Source organism: Rosa chinensis, chromosome 6 (genome assembly GCF_002994745.2).
Source record: "Rosa chinensis cultivar Old Blush chromosome 6, RchiOBHm-V2, whole genome shotgun sequence".
In the NCBI taxonomy this organism is placed as follows: Eukaryota; Viridiplantae; Streptophyta; class Magnoliopsida; order Rosales; family Rosaceae; genus Rosa; species Rosa chinensis.
In genome coordinates, this window is record NC_037093.1 from 1,619,676 (window position 1) to 1,638,682 (window position 19,007).

At 41.0% G+C, this 19,007-nt stretch overlaps 1 protein-coding gene across 1 annotated transcript; it reads left to right on the top strand.

The window, feature by feature from the left end:
• Positions 1-8,559: 8,559 nt before the first annotated feature.
• LOC112174809 (agamous-like MADS-box protein AGL62) lies at positions 8,560-9,299 on the top strand. Its single transcript, XM_024312618.2, has one exon. It carries the CDS (start codon positions 8,616-8,618, stop codon positions 9,264-9,266), a length of 651 nt encoding a protein of 216 aa, XP_024168386.1. The 5' UTR covers positions 8,560-8,615; the 3' UTR covers positions 9,267-9,299.
• The last annotated feature ends 9,708 nt before the right edge of the window (positions 9,300-19,007 follow it).

A 19,007-nucleotide genomic window follows, 5' to 3' on the forward strand; every position in this document is an offset into this window, starting at 1 on the left:
TTCATTTTTCATTGGGGCCTAACAGAGAGTGGCAGGCCCAAAAGTTTCAAATCCTCGAGTCCAGTCCACAACTTAGATGCGTATTAGCCCAAAGTTTATTTCTCTTTTTTAATATCCTGATTGCTTTTAATATTTCCACTCAAAGAAAATGCATCATTTTAACAATTTTGTCTAGCATTATTGGATCGAAAAACAGAAAAAGTTTGTTTAGCATGAGTGAGATATGAGTATAACGGATTGAGTACACTCTCATATATGATTGAGTAATGACAGTAACGTACAATACTGATGGATATATCTAACTCATACCAATACAAAAGTTGAAATAAGATAAAAATGTCACATTAAAAAAATATGGATTACAGAAATATGGGTCTAACTCAAAATAGCCAAACCACGTGTAGAAGCTCTTCCCCAATACTTTGACCATAAAAACATACTGAGAATAAATTGAATAGTCCTTAGGAATTTCACTTTAAAAATGGCACAAAAATAGTATCAAGACCCACAAACTCTAGCTCAAAAGAGTAAGGACATTTACCTAGCCAGAAACTAACTAACAAAACCAAATAAGAAAACAAAGAACAATAAAACAATTAAAGCAGATGCAGCAATTAAACAACTATTCTCCACATCAAAGATTCTGACCCCTACCACCCGAGAACCACAGCAGTGAAGTTGGAGACCCCTATTCCCTTAATCACCAATCCAATTCATCCGTACTGAGTTGAGTCCAAGGACTATGGGATGAAATCAGCTGTCCCCATTATTCTATCTCAATTCTGTTCCCTTAACATGATTGGTCCACAGAGATTAAAAAAATATTTTCTTAATCTTTTGTTCCATTTTTTAATCTCTGTGGACCAATTATGTTGAGAGGACAAAATTGAGACACAGAAATCTGGGACAGCTGATTTCATCCCCAAAGACTATATCACCATTGCTATCTTTGAGTGAATCCCATTGGCCCAACCCCTCCACCGGCAAACAAGCTTTTAGAACCAATAGGCACCAAAACCAATTCACGCAATTACAGGCCCCGACGCCACCTCAAACCGGCTAGCCATACTTGGAATTTTGAAAGACATAACCTAAAAACTTTCTATAAACGTATAAAATTTGCATATTGTTCAAGGAAAACCTAATTTGTGTTTAGCCCAAACTCTAGGTTACTTGACCTAGTGGTAATAGGATTTAATTAGAAGGATCTAGAATCCTAATCAATGTAGAATTACTTTCCTTGTATGATTGAGATTCTATGCATTGTAATCCTCTATATAAAGAGGCCCCTATTATCAATGAGAATACACAGCAAATTCCTCTCAAATTCAGTTTCTCTAAAACACGTTATCAGCACGAGCCTCTAACCCTGAAACCCTAATTTCGTAGCCCTCAAAATCCTGCAACCACCGCCCCACATATCGAAGCCCTAATCCCAAGGAGCCCAGAACCGGCGGCGGAACCACCGGAACCGGCCGGAAAACCCCTGAACCGGCCGTCGGAAAAATCGAACCGGCCCCTGCCCTGTGCTTGCCCTGTGCCTGCCTTGTGCCTGCCCCTGCGAGCCCTGCCGAGCAGCTGCCGAGATCTGCCGAGCCTTGTGCCTGCATCTGCCGAGACCTGCCGACAGCCCCTGCAAGCCTCCTGCCGAGATCTGCCGAGCCTTGTGCCTGCATCTGCCGAGACCTGCCGACAGCCCCTGCAAGCCTCCTGCCGAGAGCTGCCGAGACACCTGCCGAACCCTGCGCACCCTAGTGCCTGCCCCTGTCGACATCTGCCGAAGCCCCTGCAGACCCCCCCTGCGACATCTGCCGATAGCCCCTGCACGAGCCCTGCACAACCTCCGCACAGCTGCTGCACAGCCTCCGCATACCCCCTGCAGCGCCCCTGCACAGCCCGGCCTAGCTCCGGCCACCACCACCGGCCACCAATTTCCGGCCACTTTTCCGGCGACCTCCGGTGACCTTTTTCCGGCCATCTGCAGTAGTTTTTTCCGGTCAAGATTTCCGGCTATTTTTCAAGGTAAACTTTTCTAAAAGTTCCCGTTTTTGAAGTTTTTTTTAATTTCCTCTTCTTTTCTCGGGGACTTCCAACATCCCTTCTTCTACCCCCCTTTCTTCTTCATAGGGGAGACCAATAGCCGAACTGTGGGGGTTCGTGCTCACTCCAAGCTTGGAGCTTGTAGAGTCCTCCAAACTTAGAGTTTGTTGAGAAGAAAACGATCGACCACATACATCGTCGTTTCGATCTAATCCAAAACCCCTCTTGGAATCGGATTTTCTTGGAAGCGACTACGCTCAGAAAAATCCCTAATTTCTTGGAAGCGACTACGCTCAGAAATTATATAGTTTTTCGTGGTAGCCTTCTTCGCTCCGAAACTAACCCTATTTTCTTGTTGTTTTTCAGGATGAATAACCTGAACAAGTTGAGCTTCGCTCCACTAGAGACAACGGGCGCAGGATACCACAAGTGGGTCCGTGATGTGCGCCAGCATCTTAAGGCTGATGGGATCCTAAGTACGATCCAAGAGCCAAGTCAGGACGTACGTACTCCTCAACAAGCTGCTGCTTTTGAAGCAAATAGAGCTGCGAGAGAGGCGAATGAAGCTAAAGCCATCATTCTCATGACAAGGCACATGAATGACGCGCTCCAAAATGAGTACCTCAATGAGGAAGACCCAAGAAAACTATGGGTGGAACTCGAGCAGCGTTTTGGCAACGTCCGTGATTCCCTGCTTCCAGACTTAGAAGTGAGATGGCATAGCCTCCGCTTCTGTGATTTCAAGTCTGTACTTGACTACAATTCAGAAGCACTTCGTATCAAGTCTATGATGGAATTCTGTGGGCAGAACATCACTGATACGATGTTGATCGAGAAGACTCTCTCCACCTTCCCCGTCTCTGCATTGATGATAGCCAAAAACTATCGAATTGATGTCAATGCTAGACGCATCACAAGATTTCATGAGCTAATTGGCGCCATGAACGTAGCTGAAAAGCACGACAACATACTTGTGAAGAACTATAACTCTAGACCCGTGGGAACCAAGTCAATTCCGGAGTCTAACTATAGTCGCGCCCCCAATGGAGGACGCAAGGAGCGAAACCCTAAAGATAGGGACAATTCTGGACATTCTGGTCCATATGTTCGCCCTAAAGAGGAAGGAAATCGCCAAGAGAGGCGTGCACGGAACCGTGGAGGTCAACGTGTGAAGAGAGAGAGAGGCGGAGCCTCCGACCATGGTGGTAACGCCACCAAGAGGATAGGTCGTCCAAATCGCGCCCCAATGGCGCCTCGATCAAGGGAGCCTGACCATAATGATGTTTGTTTTCGATGTGGATCAACTGAACATTGGGCCAAAACATGTACCGCACCCCAGAATGTTGCAAACGCATACAAGACGTATCGTGAAGCAAGGGAAGCAAATTACATGGCACAAGAAGATCAAGATGGCGATCTAGATCTAAGGGTGGAAGACTACAAGGATCAAGACCCAGAAACTGGCAATTTTGATTAAGTCTTTTTATTTTCCAAGAGATGTAGGCGATTGCCATATTCCTTTTTATTGGATTAGATTTTCTTTGATCATAGAAACAATGATGTATTTCGTTGGCTTATGAATAAAATTTCGAGTTCTTTTCATTACGACTCCATTTTGATTCTGAGCATATGACTTTGTGACTACGATGGCTACACCATCAGTATTAATTCAAGGACATGGAATAGCCCAAGTTCCACTTGCCAAATGGCACCTTGATTACAGTTGTCACAGAAACTCTCTACGCTCTTTGGGGCAAATAGTACCCTATGAATAGCCAACGAATTCCATGCGAAAATGCATGTAGAGAACGGAAATGAGTTCCTTTGCATTACCTCTAATGATTGCGAACAAAGACGCATCTTAGAGAAGTTTATGTGTCGCTCTAGTGGACTTTATGTCACTATTCGAGCTATTAAATCCAATAAAGTTATGAGAGAAGATCTCTTGGACTTCGACACATATTGGCTTTGTCACGACAGGATAGATCATCCTAGTCATGATATGATGATCCGTCTACAAAAGACTTCACATGGACATCATTTCTTTTGAGCAAAATGAAGCAAGATGACGCCATAAAAGGCGCCAACCATGGGCATAACGCCATGGTTGTTCCTCCTTGTGGCCATGACGCCATACATGCTAATTTCCATGGCTCCCACGCCATGATGGGAGATGTAGTCACATATTTTGCTTCTAATAGCGCTACAGACGCTTAGGCCTAACCAAACTCCTCATTGGTTGCTTCTAAGGCCTCTCGCTCGTTTTACAAAGCCCGTTCCTTAGGGAAATTAGGACTGAGACCGTCCTATGCAAAGGATATGACAATACTCATTCTGTTCTTACAAAGAATCCGTAGGGATTTTGTGGATTGATTCAACTAACTTGCGGACGCTTGAATATTTCATGATGTTGGTTGACACGCAAACACGCTGGTCACGTGTTGTGCCATTGTCCACCTATAAATGCTACTTATGCTAGACTCCTAGCACATATCATATGACAATGGGCTCACTCCCCAAATCATCCTATTCAGTCAATTGGATTTGACTATGCTAGTGAGTTTACATCGAAGACTTTCGATGGATATTGCAATGGGCTTGATGTTGGACATCACATTCCCATGTACACACCCAATTGGTCTGGCGGAAACGACTACGATGGTAGTCCGAACATTGGTAATGCGCACCAATCTTCTTACATCCGCTTGGGGTGATGCAATATCGCATGCAGCTATGCTAATTCGTCTACGACCTAATGCCACTCAATGTACCTCTGCGTTACAGCTAGTGGCTGGGTACACGTCTTTTGTACTTACGCACATTTGAGTGAGCCATTTTTGTGCCAATTGCGCCGCCACAGCGCTCTATGATGGGTCCTTACAGACGAATAGGCAACTACGTTGGATTTGGGACTCCAACAATCGTCCGCCTCTTAATGCCCTTGCAAGGCGATCTCCTTACCGCTAGATTTGCGGGTTGTCACTTTGATGAGACAGTCTTCCCGTCGTTAGGGGGAGATAAGAACACGGATGTTCAGCAGGAACGACAGGGATTGTCGTGGCCTGTCCCCACTATGTCTCATCCCGATCCCTGTCAAAGTGACGAGATCAAACAAATATGCTGCAAACATGCCTGCAAGGAAGGACGTCCCTACGAGAGGACGTAGCGCCACCCTACATGGAGGTAGGCATGGCGCCAATGCCAAAGAAAGTGGCACTCTGGCGTTACAGGCCATGGCCCCAGCTAGGATGCGTGGGAGGCCCGTGGGTTCGAAGGATACTTTGGCACATTCCAATCCTTTGATCATCAAGACTCAAAATCCGTCTCATGAGTATCTTCCGGGTTATGGTTATCGTTGGGGGACGCCTCAACGTCAAACCCTATTCCTGAGAATATAGAGCTCTATGAAACTTACACTAGTGTACATGAGACGTGGGATAGAAACTTCATCATAATTGGTGATGTAGTTGCGTATTTTGTTGCGCATGAGTTTGTTGAGTTAGATGATATCGAACCACGCTCCGTTGATGAATGAATGCCAACGTAGATAGTTTTTTGGCCTAAATGGAAAGATGCGATCCAGGTTAAGATGGATTCTCTAACGAAGAGGAAGGTTTTCGAGCTAGAGATGCCAACACCTCCTAACATAAAACCTGTTAACTAATGGGTCTTCGTTAGAAAGCGTAGTGAGAAAAAGAGATGGTAATCTCGCCTTATGGCGCAAGGCTTCTCACAAAACGCCCTGGAATCGACTACGATGAGACATATTCTCTCGTAATGGATGTCATTGCACTCCACTACCCTGTCAGTTTGGTAGTTTCCGAATAACTGAACATGCAGCTTACAAATGTGGTCACTACGTATCTCTATAGGGATCTAGATACGGAATATACATGAAGGTTCATGGTGAACTTCATTTACCCAAGTCAAGTGGCTCTAGACCATGGAGCGCGTTTACAAAGAGGTTGAAACGCTCACTAAAGTGACTACTTGATTGGGAAGGGATATGCCCACGCGTTTCTATAACAAGTTTCGGATTCTATCGCGGTTCTTGTTGGACATGATCTTCATTAGAAGCCCTTAAAGATAAAGGGAAACCGCTGAACACTTGAAATCCGTAGTTTGAGATGAAGGATTTTGGGAGAACACGATTATGGCTCGGTTTGGAACTTGAGCATCGTGTCGATAGATGCTTAGGCATTTTGACAAGGTCAAGCCTTCGAGCACCCCCATGATCGTCCGTAGTCTTGATCCTGAAAAGGATCATCTTCGTCAAAAGGATGATGACGAAGATGTGCTAGAGGCAAAAGTGCCTTACTTAGTACAATAGGCGCATTATTGTACTTATCTCAATGCACAAGACCAGACATCTCATATGTTATGAACTTGTTAGCTAGATATAGCTCTGCGCCAACGCGACGCCATTGGATTGGTGTAATAGATATCTTTCGATACTTGAGATGTATGAATGATATGGGCTTGTTCTATCCCTACAAAGAGATGATGGATTCGGACCCATCACACACCAGAAACGCCGCCAACGCTGGCCTGCGTTCTCTATCCCCATCCCAAAACGACATGTGTTTTGGAAGGTTTTGCTGATGTTGGGTATCTCTCTGACTCACACAATGGTCATTCCTAAACCGGTTAAGTGTTCACCATGGGAAAAGACCGTGATATCTTGGAGGTCTACAGAACAGACCGTAGTCGCTATATCTTCGAACAATGCAGAGATCATTGCTCTTCACGAAGTGGTTCGTGAATGTATATGGATTGGATCCATAATTACGCATGTTCGAACAATTGTGGTTTGAAGTCTACCACAGATGAGCCTACGAGCATTTAGGATAATGCTACTTGTTTTGAACAAATGAGGCAAGGCTACATCAATAGCGATAACACCAAGCATAATCAGCAACAACAGACACTCCTCGAGATCAAAGTGAACTAGGTTCGATCTGAGGACAGTGAGGCAGACTTGTTTACTAAGTCATTGCCCAATACCACGTTCGAGAAACATGTGGCAAGAATTGGCTTGCGGAAATTATCTGAACTCCCATGATCGTAGTCATCAGGGGGAGGTGCAGACATCAGGGGGAGATGTCTACATGTTCGTCTCGAATCGTGAAGGGTGTGTTGTGCTCTTTTTCCCCTTCGACCGAGGTTATTTTTGTCCCACTGGGTTTTTGTTACTCGGCAAGGTTTTTAACGAGGCAACGAGAGAAGCACCGCGTTTGGGCAACACAAGGGGGAGTGTTCAAGGAAAACCTAATTTGTGTTTAGCCCAAACTCTAGGTTACTTGACCTAGTGGTAATAGGATTTAATTAGAAGGATCTAGAATCCTAATCAATGTAGAATTACTTTCCTTGTATGATTGAGATTCTATGCATTGTAATCCTCTATATAAAGAGGCCCCTATTATCAATGAGAATACACAGCAAATTCCTCTCAAATTCAGTTTCTCTAAAACACATATTTAGTAAACTAGTAATGATCTATGTATGCAATCATCAGCTTGAATTTATGAGCCGTAAACTAGTAAAGTATTACTAAATAGTTAGATATGGTACCGATACATCAACAATTTAGAAACTTCGAGAAATTACTTCTTATGCATCAAGTCCATACTATGAGAAATTACTTCTTTTACGGGGCATAACCTATAAAATTTCTATAAATGCATAAAATTTGCATATTTAGTAAACTAATAATGATCTATGTATAATAATTGTATATAATCGTCATTTTGAATTTATGAGCCGTAAGGCCCGTAAACTAGTAAAGTATTACTACATAGTTAGATATTGTACCGATATATTTAGAAACTTCGAGAAATGACTTCTTATGCATCAAGTCCATACTCCATTAAGTCATGCTTGTACAACCAAGTGAGAGCATATATAACCGAGAGATTATTTCATATGGTTATTGACACATAAAGTAACTCACTCGTTAAGTGCATGTTAATTATCTTCAAATGAATAAAGATTTTTCTGTACGCGGTTAGATTAAGTTTAACTATCTTTTACTGTAGATAATTTAGTTCTCTCAAGCGCTAATGGATGGGAGACATGGTAGCCAAGGACCCCAACTGGAATAATTAATGTGTTGTGAAAATAATTAATTACATTCTATTATATGGTAAACTAGTTAATTATGTGTCCACCTATAATATTTATTAAAGTATCCAGGTTTCTCTTTGTTGTAACAATCATTGAATAAATCCGCTTGTTTCGGAAACACATGCATGTGGTCAAGAATAGGTATTCAACCGCTTTTTCCTGGAATTTCCATACTACAGTTTTGAATAAGAAATGAAGGTAATTTCTTAATTACGATTATTAATTTTCCTAAACTAGTATATGAGCGTAATTAAACCAAAATTATTCTCACAGCAATGCAATAGTTTTATCCGTGAGCACCCCTACGCTGCACGTTCATACCATCTATACATGCAAAGTATGTAGCATAAATAGCACCCTATCCCAAACAATTCGCCACACCATTTTTCTCAAGGCCATAGGGCTTGGAACCTAGTGCTGCCTTTAGTTAACAACTTTTCTCCCTTTCAGTCATGCCAAGGATCAGCAGGGGTCGGCGAAAGATAGCCATGAGAAAGATAGAGAATGAAACCAATCTTCAGGTGACATTCTCTAAACGCCGCACTGGTCTGTTCAAAAAGGCCAGCGAGCTGTGCACCCTTAGTGGTGCAGAGATGGCCATTGTAGTTTTCTCGCCGGGCAAAAAACCATACTCTTTCGGCCACCCGAATGTAGAATCTATCATTGAGCGTTATCTGTCAGGGTCTCATCAGCCGCTCAATAACTCGAGCACAGCCCAAGCTGCCCGACTCATTGAAGAAGCTAATCGCAACGCGACGCTGAGTCGTCTTAATGAAGAGTTAGCTTTGCTTAATGAAATGCGCGACGAGGAGCTGAGGAAGGGCGAGGAGCTGCTGCTGAGGGAGAGGGCTGGCCAACATTTGCATTGGCGAGAAAAGCCAAAGGAGGAGTTGGATACGCAACAACTGATGTGGCTGAAGATGGAGATGCAGGAGCTGCATCGCAGGGTAGCTCAGGAGACTCAGTTCAGGCAGCAGTTAGCTCTATTTGATACCACCAATAACTTGATGAATGAGCAGCACTTCACAAACCCTATGGCGCCATTTTTTGCAGGGATTCCTTCAACTTCAAGCCAGGGCGCGATGAATAACGATGGTAATTAGTTTGGATGAAAAGGTCGCTATAGCCTCTGGGTCAACAGAGTCTATCCTATCTAGTTTGCCGTTTTATGTTTCGTCTTGTGTTAGTTTGTTGTTCTCTCTTTTAATGTTTGTTTATGGGTATGAAACACAGTCATATCAAGTGTTTCAGGTCTATGTTGTCCTTGTGTTTGTTTATTTTGGTGTCTTTGCTTTATTTGTTATGTTACAGACGTGGTTCATCGTAACCTTTCTTTTATATAAAAAGGAATATATCAATGAAAGTTCATGCTTATCAGAAATGAAATTCAAATTTCTCCTACTCCATTGACTACCATATTTTCTCATCACCCACCATAACTTAGAAGTAAGCATGAGTATCAGAAATGAAATTCAAACAAGCTAGTTCGACAAGAGCTTCTATTGAGGGATATGATAACAAGTACTTAAAAACAGTCCCAAGTGGAATTGATGTTTTGATATACTATTTTATGTTTATATTTATTTTATTCTTTTTAGAAGAAATGATATAAACTTATTTTACTCAAAGCTTTAGTTACAATCAATCACATTTTCTACAAACACATATGAACATAGGTAAATTTTCTAGCTGATGTAGTGTCTACTTTTGGACATACCAAGACAATTTCCAGTTGGAACTGTTCTTTCCCTTTTGGCTTCAATTTTTACCATGATCATGTAGGTTTTGGTTATGTTCGAGGAGGCTATTCAATCATAGCCTTTGTATTTTTCTTTTACCATCGGGAAAAAAAAAAAAAAAAAACTTTAGTATCTAAAGATAAAGCCTCCTCCAGGAAAGATAGAGGGGTAGGAAAGGAAGCTAATACTGCCCAGCGAGCTAGAGGCTGTGCAGCTTCATTGCTCTCCCTATACTTCATTACCCTCCATAAGGCTGGCTAGCTAAAAGTAGACCCTTGCAGCTCATTGAATATTACGGAAATGTCTTCGTAAACTAGCGGAAGATTTATGAAAGAAACAGAAGGGTCTGAAATGGCTTGAACCAACACAAGTAAGTAAACTAGCACATGGCCACATGCAAGAAGGTAAAATATTATGGCAGGTCCTTCCGAATGCACAGTTTAATCTTACCGGCCAGGAATCTTAATTAGGCTTCCAAATTGCAGACAAAACATCCGACGAGGAGATGGAACAATTAGAGAAAGCGAAAGAAATTTGAGACGAATAGCGTCATTTTCATACGAGGAAGCAAAACCTTACGTACTACGAGATTACGAAAATACATCATACTTGCATGCATGGTTCAACTTTTTTCCTTGTGAGCCCCCGAAAATTTCGTTTAATTTTTTAAGGTAATTTTTTTTTTGCCAATAAGATTTTCGGAAGGTGATTTAAGTGAAGAAATCGATTTTGGAGATTGTTTTGGTGTCGAGACCACCTATTGGGCTGAAATTTAAAGTTTGGGCCAATGTTCCTCCATTCGGGCCTAGAACGAAGTCGAGAAGTACCTTAGGAAGTTTCCGACGAGAAACGAATAAAACAAAAGTTACGAGCCCAAAACCGAAAGCAATTAGCTAGGAGAGTTTCGTAACTTGTCACAAGGGCAAAATGGGTATTTCATGGACATAAGTATAAATAGAAAGTCAACAAGGAGAAAACCCTAGAATCCCATTCTCTCTCTCTCTCTCTCTCTCTCTCTCTCTCTCTCTCTCTTCTTCTCTCTGCCATCGCCGAAAAATACAATTTCCAGCCACCATTTCACCACACCGCCACCACCAATTGACTCAAATCCGACCCAAGCCCAAACCTCACCACCAACATGCACCACCGGCAACCTCCACACGTGACCACCAAAGCTGCGACACCACTGCATTCCTTAATCCTCCGATTTCCGGTCGCTGATTCACAGCACCACTACCTTCAATTTAAGCACCAAGCCCTAAAGAGCCAAAACCCGAACCATAGCCTTCAATCCCAACGTCGAACAACATTGTACAAGCATCGCCAGAGGTCTCAGCTCTGCATGCCTTCATTCTCCGATCTCCAGCTCGAATTGAACTTCAACACCTCCATAAACTAAGCCGGAGCTACACTGTCTTTCGAAACCCCAAACTCCTGACCTCTGACTCTGACCAGAGCCGCCACACGGGCTTCACGCGCCGCCACTGGTGCGTGAGAGAAGCTAGCTCCGCCGCTCATGGCTACTGGAGTTTCAGACTGCCTCTATTAGGTAATTTCGTGCATCCTCTTTCGTTGGAGCTTCTAATTTGAGTGGAATGGACCCTAATAACTTGTTGTTTGATTTGGAGGAATTGAGGTCTGCAAAATTGTAAGGTTTTGGAGAAGAGAAGTGTTGGGTCAATTTCCATTGAAAATGGATTGAGGTAAGGGTCATGAACTCTGTGTTGGATATGAATTTGGTTAAGAATTGGATTATTAAGCTTGTCCTGCTTGCTAGGAATTCGAGTGAAGATGGTGGGAATGCAGCTATGGTGACTCGAATCACGGTTTGGAAAAGAAGAATGGTAAGGTTAGGTTTGGGTATTTGAATCTGTTACTTGGTGAAGTTGTTAAAATCAGCAGCATGTTGTTTGTAGCCTCATGATTGGGAAAGTGTTAAATTGGTGATATTGATATGATGTTGAATGGAATAGGTTAGATACGAAATTGTCCTTGGTTAATTTTATTAATGAAAAAGATTAATGTTGGATTGGTGATGAATAAGAGTAGTTTGCTCAAGACGGTAAGCAATGACAATGTCTATAACTATCATTTTAGATATTACAGTTGTAAGAAAAGAAGTGAGTTGGTTATTGTTAAAGAAAATGTAAATTGCTCAAGTTCATAAGGAATTGGTATCCGAAATGAAGTTATATTGGCTAATGATTATTGGACCGAACTTAATAAGAAATTCGTTTAGTAAATACTTTGATGATTAAAAGGGAAATTAAGGAAACTAAGGTATACCAAGAAAATAGAAAGGTCTAACGTGTTGACCTAAAATTTAATTTTGGATCATAGCTTTGTTAATTTCTCTATGTCCCGAAAATTGAGAGAAATTTATTTAGTGGAATGTCCGGAAATGGAAATTGCCATTTGTTTTCTTAAATTAAAAAGGGTAAAGAAATGAAGGTCAAAGTGCTAAGTGTAATCACCATATCTCAAATGGTTCAAATGTTAATTCACTTGGATTATTTGGGAATGGTAAGTGTATTTGTTGCTTAAGAAAGGAATGCTAGACAAATGCATCGAATATTTAACTCGAACTGTATTATCGAAAGAAGTATGATCACCATATCCCGAATGAGCTTACTATTCTAAGTGAATTGTTCGGGAATGGTTTCTAATAATTATCGATCATGGGTTATTTGGTGAATTTTAAAGTGAGTTATAAATTAATTACTTATCGGATATAATTTTTGTTAAGGGACTCGAGCGTGTGCTCATGAAATTGGAAGAAGTATCGAGAGTCAGAAACAAAGCTAAGTTTGGGCGAGCACTCCAATTTCAGGTAGGGTGAGCTGTCCCTTCCTTGTTAGAGATTTTCCTATGTATATGTGGAATGCTCTAATATAATAATATGTTGCCTGTAAATACGTTTTTGATTGTTCATTAGTCGATGCCTCGTGACATCTGTGTTTCCATAACTGATAATTGCTGATTGCGAAAACCGAGGCTAGACTTGTATGTTGAGATATTGTACCCCATTGTAAGTTTGTGCTTGTGACCTAAAAGTACTGAATGGGACCTAGACGAGTTGATTCCTAGGTATCCCACGGTGTCGATAACTGTGAAACTCCGGAGGGGGCTGTGCTCCTATGTGCGTCAAGGAAAGGTAAGTACCGACGGTGAACCAGTCATAGGACACTCAAGGCCAAGAAATGGACACTTTTGCTATTTGTAGTCACAAGCACTACAGAATAGTTGGCTGGTTCTCGAAGGATGACGAACCGGGTCGGTCACTGATTGTTTTAGATTAGACGGCAGGTAAGTATCTTGGAGCTTCAAGTTGTGTGAAGCATGCTGCATATGTTTTATAAAAGAGAATAAATGTTTGTGGTTGCCTTTTTTAAAGTATTCTCGATGAAGTGCACAATATTATGTAGTAAATATTTTAAAGTATATTATTTTCAAACCTAGCATGGTAGGGTCGGTCCTTACTGGTCATGCGAGGACAAAAGCTCACCTCTACAACAGTGTACAGGTTTCGAGAATGTGGTCGGGGAGCGTGTAGGGGAGGCACTTCGTCCGGCTTGGCGTATTTCCCTTTAACTTTATTAAATTAAGGTTTTAGTCCTTTACCGGATTTTGAAGTCACTTACTTATTTACTTTCTTACTGATTTATTTATTTATTTATTTATTTTCTACTCACTTATTTACAAAATTTTGGCGTCTCTCATACTTGTAGTTAATTACTTAGTGAACTGTTTTCCGAAGCTGGGTTCCGATTGTAAGCCCAAACCCTTTAGCCCTCTTTAAATTCCGCTTTTGAAAATATGCTATTTGGTTGTTAGAATGATTTGCCCAAAGAAAATATTTTGTAAACCAACAAACTAAACCCAAAAGGCCTTGCGGTTTCGGATTGATGAGTCATCGGGATGTCATTCGTGACATGTCGGTTTCTTATTGGCTCAGAGTCGTGGCGCTGTGAGACTCCTCTCTCGGGTCACCACATTCCTAATCACTTGCTTCGATCAATTTGTTCTTTGATGCAAATCAACAAAGGAAATTCTATAAACAGAGAATATTTCTGTCATTGAATTGAAAGTTTTCATAAATTGTTACTAAATTCGTATAAACACAATCCACGTGGCATGGTTGCAAACTTGGGAAATTAATTACGTAGTAGGTTCCGTCTACATGTGGGCTTGAGGTGATATTTACCTCTCTGTACTCCCCATTTTTGTGGCTACACTCTCCCCACCCTAAAGTAATTAATTATTTTAGTTGATAGATAAGCCAATTTAGTACGACTGTGATTATTAGATAAGTTAGCTTATGCTGTGATATGATAATAAGTGACTGTCAAGTAAAGCAATTAAGTGATTGGTAAACTAAATTTTTGAAAGTGTTTATAGTACTAAAAACAATATCAAAGTGTTTAGTGTTGAAACTAAAAGTGCTATAGTAAGAAATAAGCAACTTCAATAAGTTGCCGGTGAGCTACATGTTGGTAAGTTATAATTCTAACATTATAAAAGTCATAAGTTTGATTCTCACTGACACATGTAAAGGTGGGGTGAGTTTAATAAGTTAGGCTGAGAGAGCTTCTGCTTTTAGTTCTAAAAGAGCCCTGAGCCCCTGACTTCAATAAAACTATATAAATAAAAAAAACAGTCGTTTTAATTAGTTTTACCAAACATATTACTGTCCATTTCTTAAATGTAAGCTATTTATAAGTTTTCCCGAACGCAGCCAGTTTTATTCACTACAATCCAAGTCAAGTATGTACCATTTTTCAAGCTTTTTACTATTACAATAAGGTTAAAGACGGAGGTTTGAGATACCTAGGGAGAGAAAGAGGTAAATCTTTAGGGTGAGAATAAATAAAGTGGTTAGGATAATTTTCTCTTTTAATATGCAATTAAATGATTTACTAAATTATAACTTACTGCAAATAAATTGGTCTAGTAAGCCCAAGTTGTATTCATAGTTGAAATTTAATTAGATTATTTTTAGACAAGTATTATTATGGTTATTGTTTTTTGAAGATAACGATTGCATTCATAGTAAACTCAGGCCAGAATGGTACAATACATAGTTCCCACCAGGGGTGATAGGTGTCATTACACTTAAAATAAATATTATTATGGTTATTGTTGTCCTTTGCAGTTTGCACAAGTGATTTTAATTTTAAATATCCAAACTTATGTTTGTTGTCAGAGTTAATATTGAATCCCGCTTCATTTGGAAGCATACTCATTACCTGTCAAGAATAATATGAGAAATTAGGATGTATACAAATTACAAGTTCCTGGAAATTTCTCTCATTCATGTAGCAGAAATAGAAATGAATAAATAACCAAGGTAACCGGTTTGGAATGAAACTGTCTTATTAAATTCTATATGCCATGTATTATAATTGCTTAATTTTCCCAAAATAATATATGAATTAAAAAAATAGAAAACTTATCATATAGATATCCATGAACACCCCCGACCATACAATATAAGTATCTCCCTAGTCCAAACAGACATCACACCACAAACAAACGTTTGTTACAAACTTTTTATTAGTTCCTTTAGTTGTTGCAATGGCCGGTAGGGTCAATAGAGGTCGCCAGAAAATTAAAATGAAGAAAATAGAAAGGGAGAGTAATTGCCAGGTTACTTTCTCTAAGAGAAAGTCTTTGCATTTTCAAAAAGTCGAGTGAGCTAAGCACGCTCACAGGTGCAGAGATCGCCATAATCATAAGTTCTCCCGGAAACAAGACATTCTCATTCGGCCACCCTTCTGTGCAGGCCATCGTTGACCGCTATCTGTCTCCGGCCCCTGAACCCCCAGCTAGCACAGACATCACTGAGAAGTTCTTGGAAAATTTTCGCATCATAAAATTGAACAGTCTCAACGCGGAGTGCACTGCCTTAAATGAGGAGCTGTTGAACTGTAGACAGCAGGGAGAGGTGCTTAAAAGGATTGCGAGGGCTGGCCAGGCTGACGAGTGGTATGGGAGGTCCCTAGACAGCATGGACAAGGAACAACGAGACTCATTTAAGAAAGACTTGATTAAGCTGCATGGTATTGTGGCTCAACGGTCTAAAGAATGGCATCAAAGGAAAATTGAGCTGATGCAACAGCACGCGCGGAGTGCACTGCCTTAAATGAGGAGCTGTTGAACTGTAGACAGCAGGGAGAGGTGCTTAAAAGGATTGCGAGGGCTGGCCAGGCTGACGAGTGGTATGGGAGGTCCCTAGACAGCATGGACGAGGAACAACGAGACTCATTTAAGAAAGACTTGATTAAGCTGCATGGTATTGTGGCTCAACGGTCTAAAGAATGGCATCAGAGGAAAATTGAGCTGATGCAACAGCACGCTGCAATGGGGGCTGCTGGGGGATTTAGGGATTTTATGTCACCGAGTGTCGCCCCTATTTGGTCTTTTCATGAGGGGAGTTCATCGAGCCAGGGTGCGATGCATCCCGAATTCCCGATGCTGCTTCATCTTCCTCCTCTTTTTGGCAGGCAATTTGATCATAATCTTGGACGTGGACGATTCTTTTAAGGATACCAGCCAATTGATTTACCTTTGTTATTTCATGCTTTATGTTTATGTTATTATTTAATGTACTTTGTTTCCTAGCTGGCAATTTGATAATAATCTTGGACATGGACGATGTTTTAAGAATACCAATTAATTTTCCCCTTTGTTATTTCATGCTTTAAGTTTATGTTTTTATTTGCTATATATGTTTTCTTTGCTTTGGTTGACGATGGGGTATGTCAATCCCCAAATCTATATATGTTAATATTATGTTTCGTGTTTGTTTTTGTTATAATTCATTTGTACCCTCTTTTGTTTTGAGGAACAAGGATTTCAATGGAATGTTAAGTTGTGTGGACATTCTTAAATTTTCTTCTACTCAGATGTCTCAATTGTATGCTTAATCGTAGATTGATGCACGATATGAAGTGAATGAAGGTTGTAGATTGCTATATATAAAGAAAATTTTGTTTTTCCTCCCTCAAACTGTAAACATCAGGAGCCAAGAGAACCAAGCAAAGTCAATCAAATTAAGCTTAAACACAAACACCTAGCTTGTACCTCTAGCAATCCAAGTCCCCTAATTGACTTTCATGATATAGATCATACTTCAATTTATTGAGAAATAGCTTAAACAGGATGACTTGTCTAAGAAAGAGGAGATTGAAACTTACAGAAGTCAAGCTTTGTGTAGGTAGCGAAATTCTAAGATTATTGAGCAGTGGAATTCAGGGGCATCTCTTGAAAGTTATTGCATGCAGATTTTACCGGCCTTTTGGGTAAGTGAATGAAGGTCAATATGTCGGGAACAAGGCATAAGAGAAAAGAGAAGAGGAAGAAGGAGGACGAGAATGAGTATACAAGAGATAAATTGATGGATAGAGGAGATTAATCAACGTATCCCATTACAATTTGGGTAGCTGGATGCTTCTAGTCCGAAACTAGATATTTAAGAATATCTAACACATGTTTTTAATAACCAAATTAACCAAATTAAGGACAATAAACTCAATTTTAACTATATAAATAAAACATAAAAACATACAAAGTTTCAGGAAAGGGGAAAGCAATTTTCAAATTGCATTTGATTTTAGACTAGATCATCACATGTTCATCAAGCAGTATCTCCTCCTTCTTGTCATCAAGTAAGTTCTCCGAATCTTCTTCCTCAAATAACCTAAAATGCTTCCTACCTTTCAGTTTTGGACGAGATTTCAGAGACAGAGTTCCCTCCTGTTTGACCTTGTTCTTAGAGCCTTTAGGCCTTCCGATCTTCTTCTTCTTCTCATTTCGTGGAGAAATAATCAACCTATCATGTTCTTGTGGCAAGAAAAGTACCAACTCCTTAGCAACTAGTAAGTCAGGAGCAGGGAGAACCAAGAGCTTCTTGCCGGGCTGGACTAGCATCATCTCTGCCGAAAGTTTTTGACCACTAAGCTCCATATCTTTGTGCCCTTACACTGGCATATACTAGTTACCCTATTTCTGTAAAACCTGAGTAGTTGGGTCACCTCCCACCAGCAAATCCCTCCGAGGCTCTAGCGCCGGTGGATTCACTAATCTACGCAGCAGCCATGCTGCTTGCAAGCCCCAGTTCAATTGCTTTAAGAAGAACACAGTCTGCCCCTTGCGCAGTGCAGTGCTTTTTGCACAGTCTCAGGCCCCAACAGGCCCGCTCCACTTGAAATCCTAGCGGCCATTAGAGAGAAAATAGTCAATTTTAATATAGCAGCCACCAAAGGCATTATTTTGAGGGCCTTATTCTCCTTTCGGCATAGCTTATCACAACCTTCAATATCATGTTTAAAAATCCCACAAACACTGATCAAACCCTTCACCCTCTCGTACTCAAAGGAGATATCAACATCCACCGCAACCAAAAATGTAAACCAACGAGAAACCCTAACCCGGCGCTGCATGTTAATCAACATCTTGATATGTTGTTCCTCATCTCTTCGGTCCAACGCAAGCTGATCAAAATGGATCACCCGCCTAATCGAAGATTTGATGAGTGACAAATACTAGGGCTGGGTTCGGATCTGTTCGGTCCGAAAAAGCTGAAAACCGAGTCCGAAACCGACACTGGCGGATCCAGTGGCGGAGGGAGGAATATATATGTATGGCTTTGGTAGTTGAGTTTGATCAACAAAGAAATATCGATATATGGGGATTGAGAAACGAAGCCATCGCAGCAACTAGGATTCTAGGAAGCCAGCAATATCAGTTGGTACCTGGTTATTGACTTTGAGTGCAGAGTGCTAGCTTTGGTACTTGGTAGTTGAGTTTGAATATATAAGCTAACTGGGGTTGCACAAGAAGCTTCATGCTCCCCTTTTTCTTGTTTTTTCCGTCGGTTTGTGAGAGTTGTGTGTTGTGGGCCTGTTGATATCATGATATGTTTAGACGGTCTTTGAAGTTTGAATTGTGCCATTATGGGAACACCGAACACAATATATATACATATATCATATATGTTGTTTATATATGGCCACTTGATGGGGGCAAATTGTATACTTGGGAGCCAAATGTCAAGATCTCAATGGGGGCAGTGGCCCCCACTCGGTCTGAACTGCCTCCGCCCCT

Bases quoted from the DNA above. Each gene is read 5' to 3' on its own strand.
- LOC112174809 (XM_024312618.2), top strand. From the start codon at position 8,616: ATGCCAAGGATCAGCAGGGGTCGGCGAAAGATAGCCATGAGAAAGATA.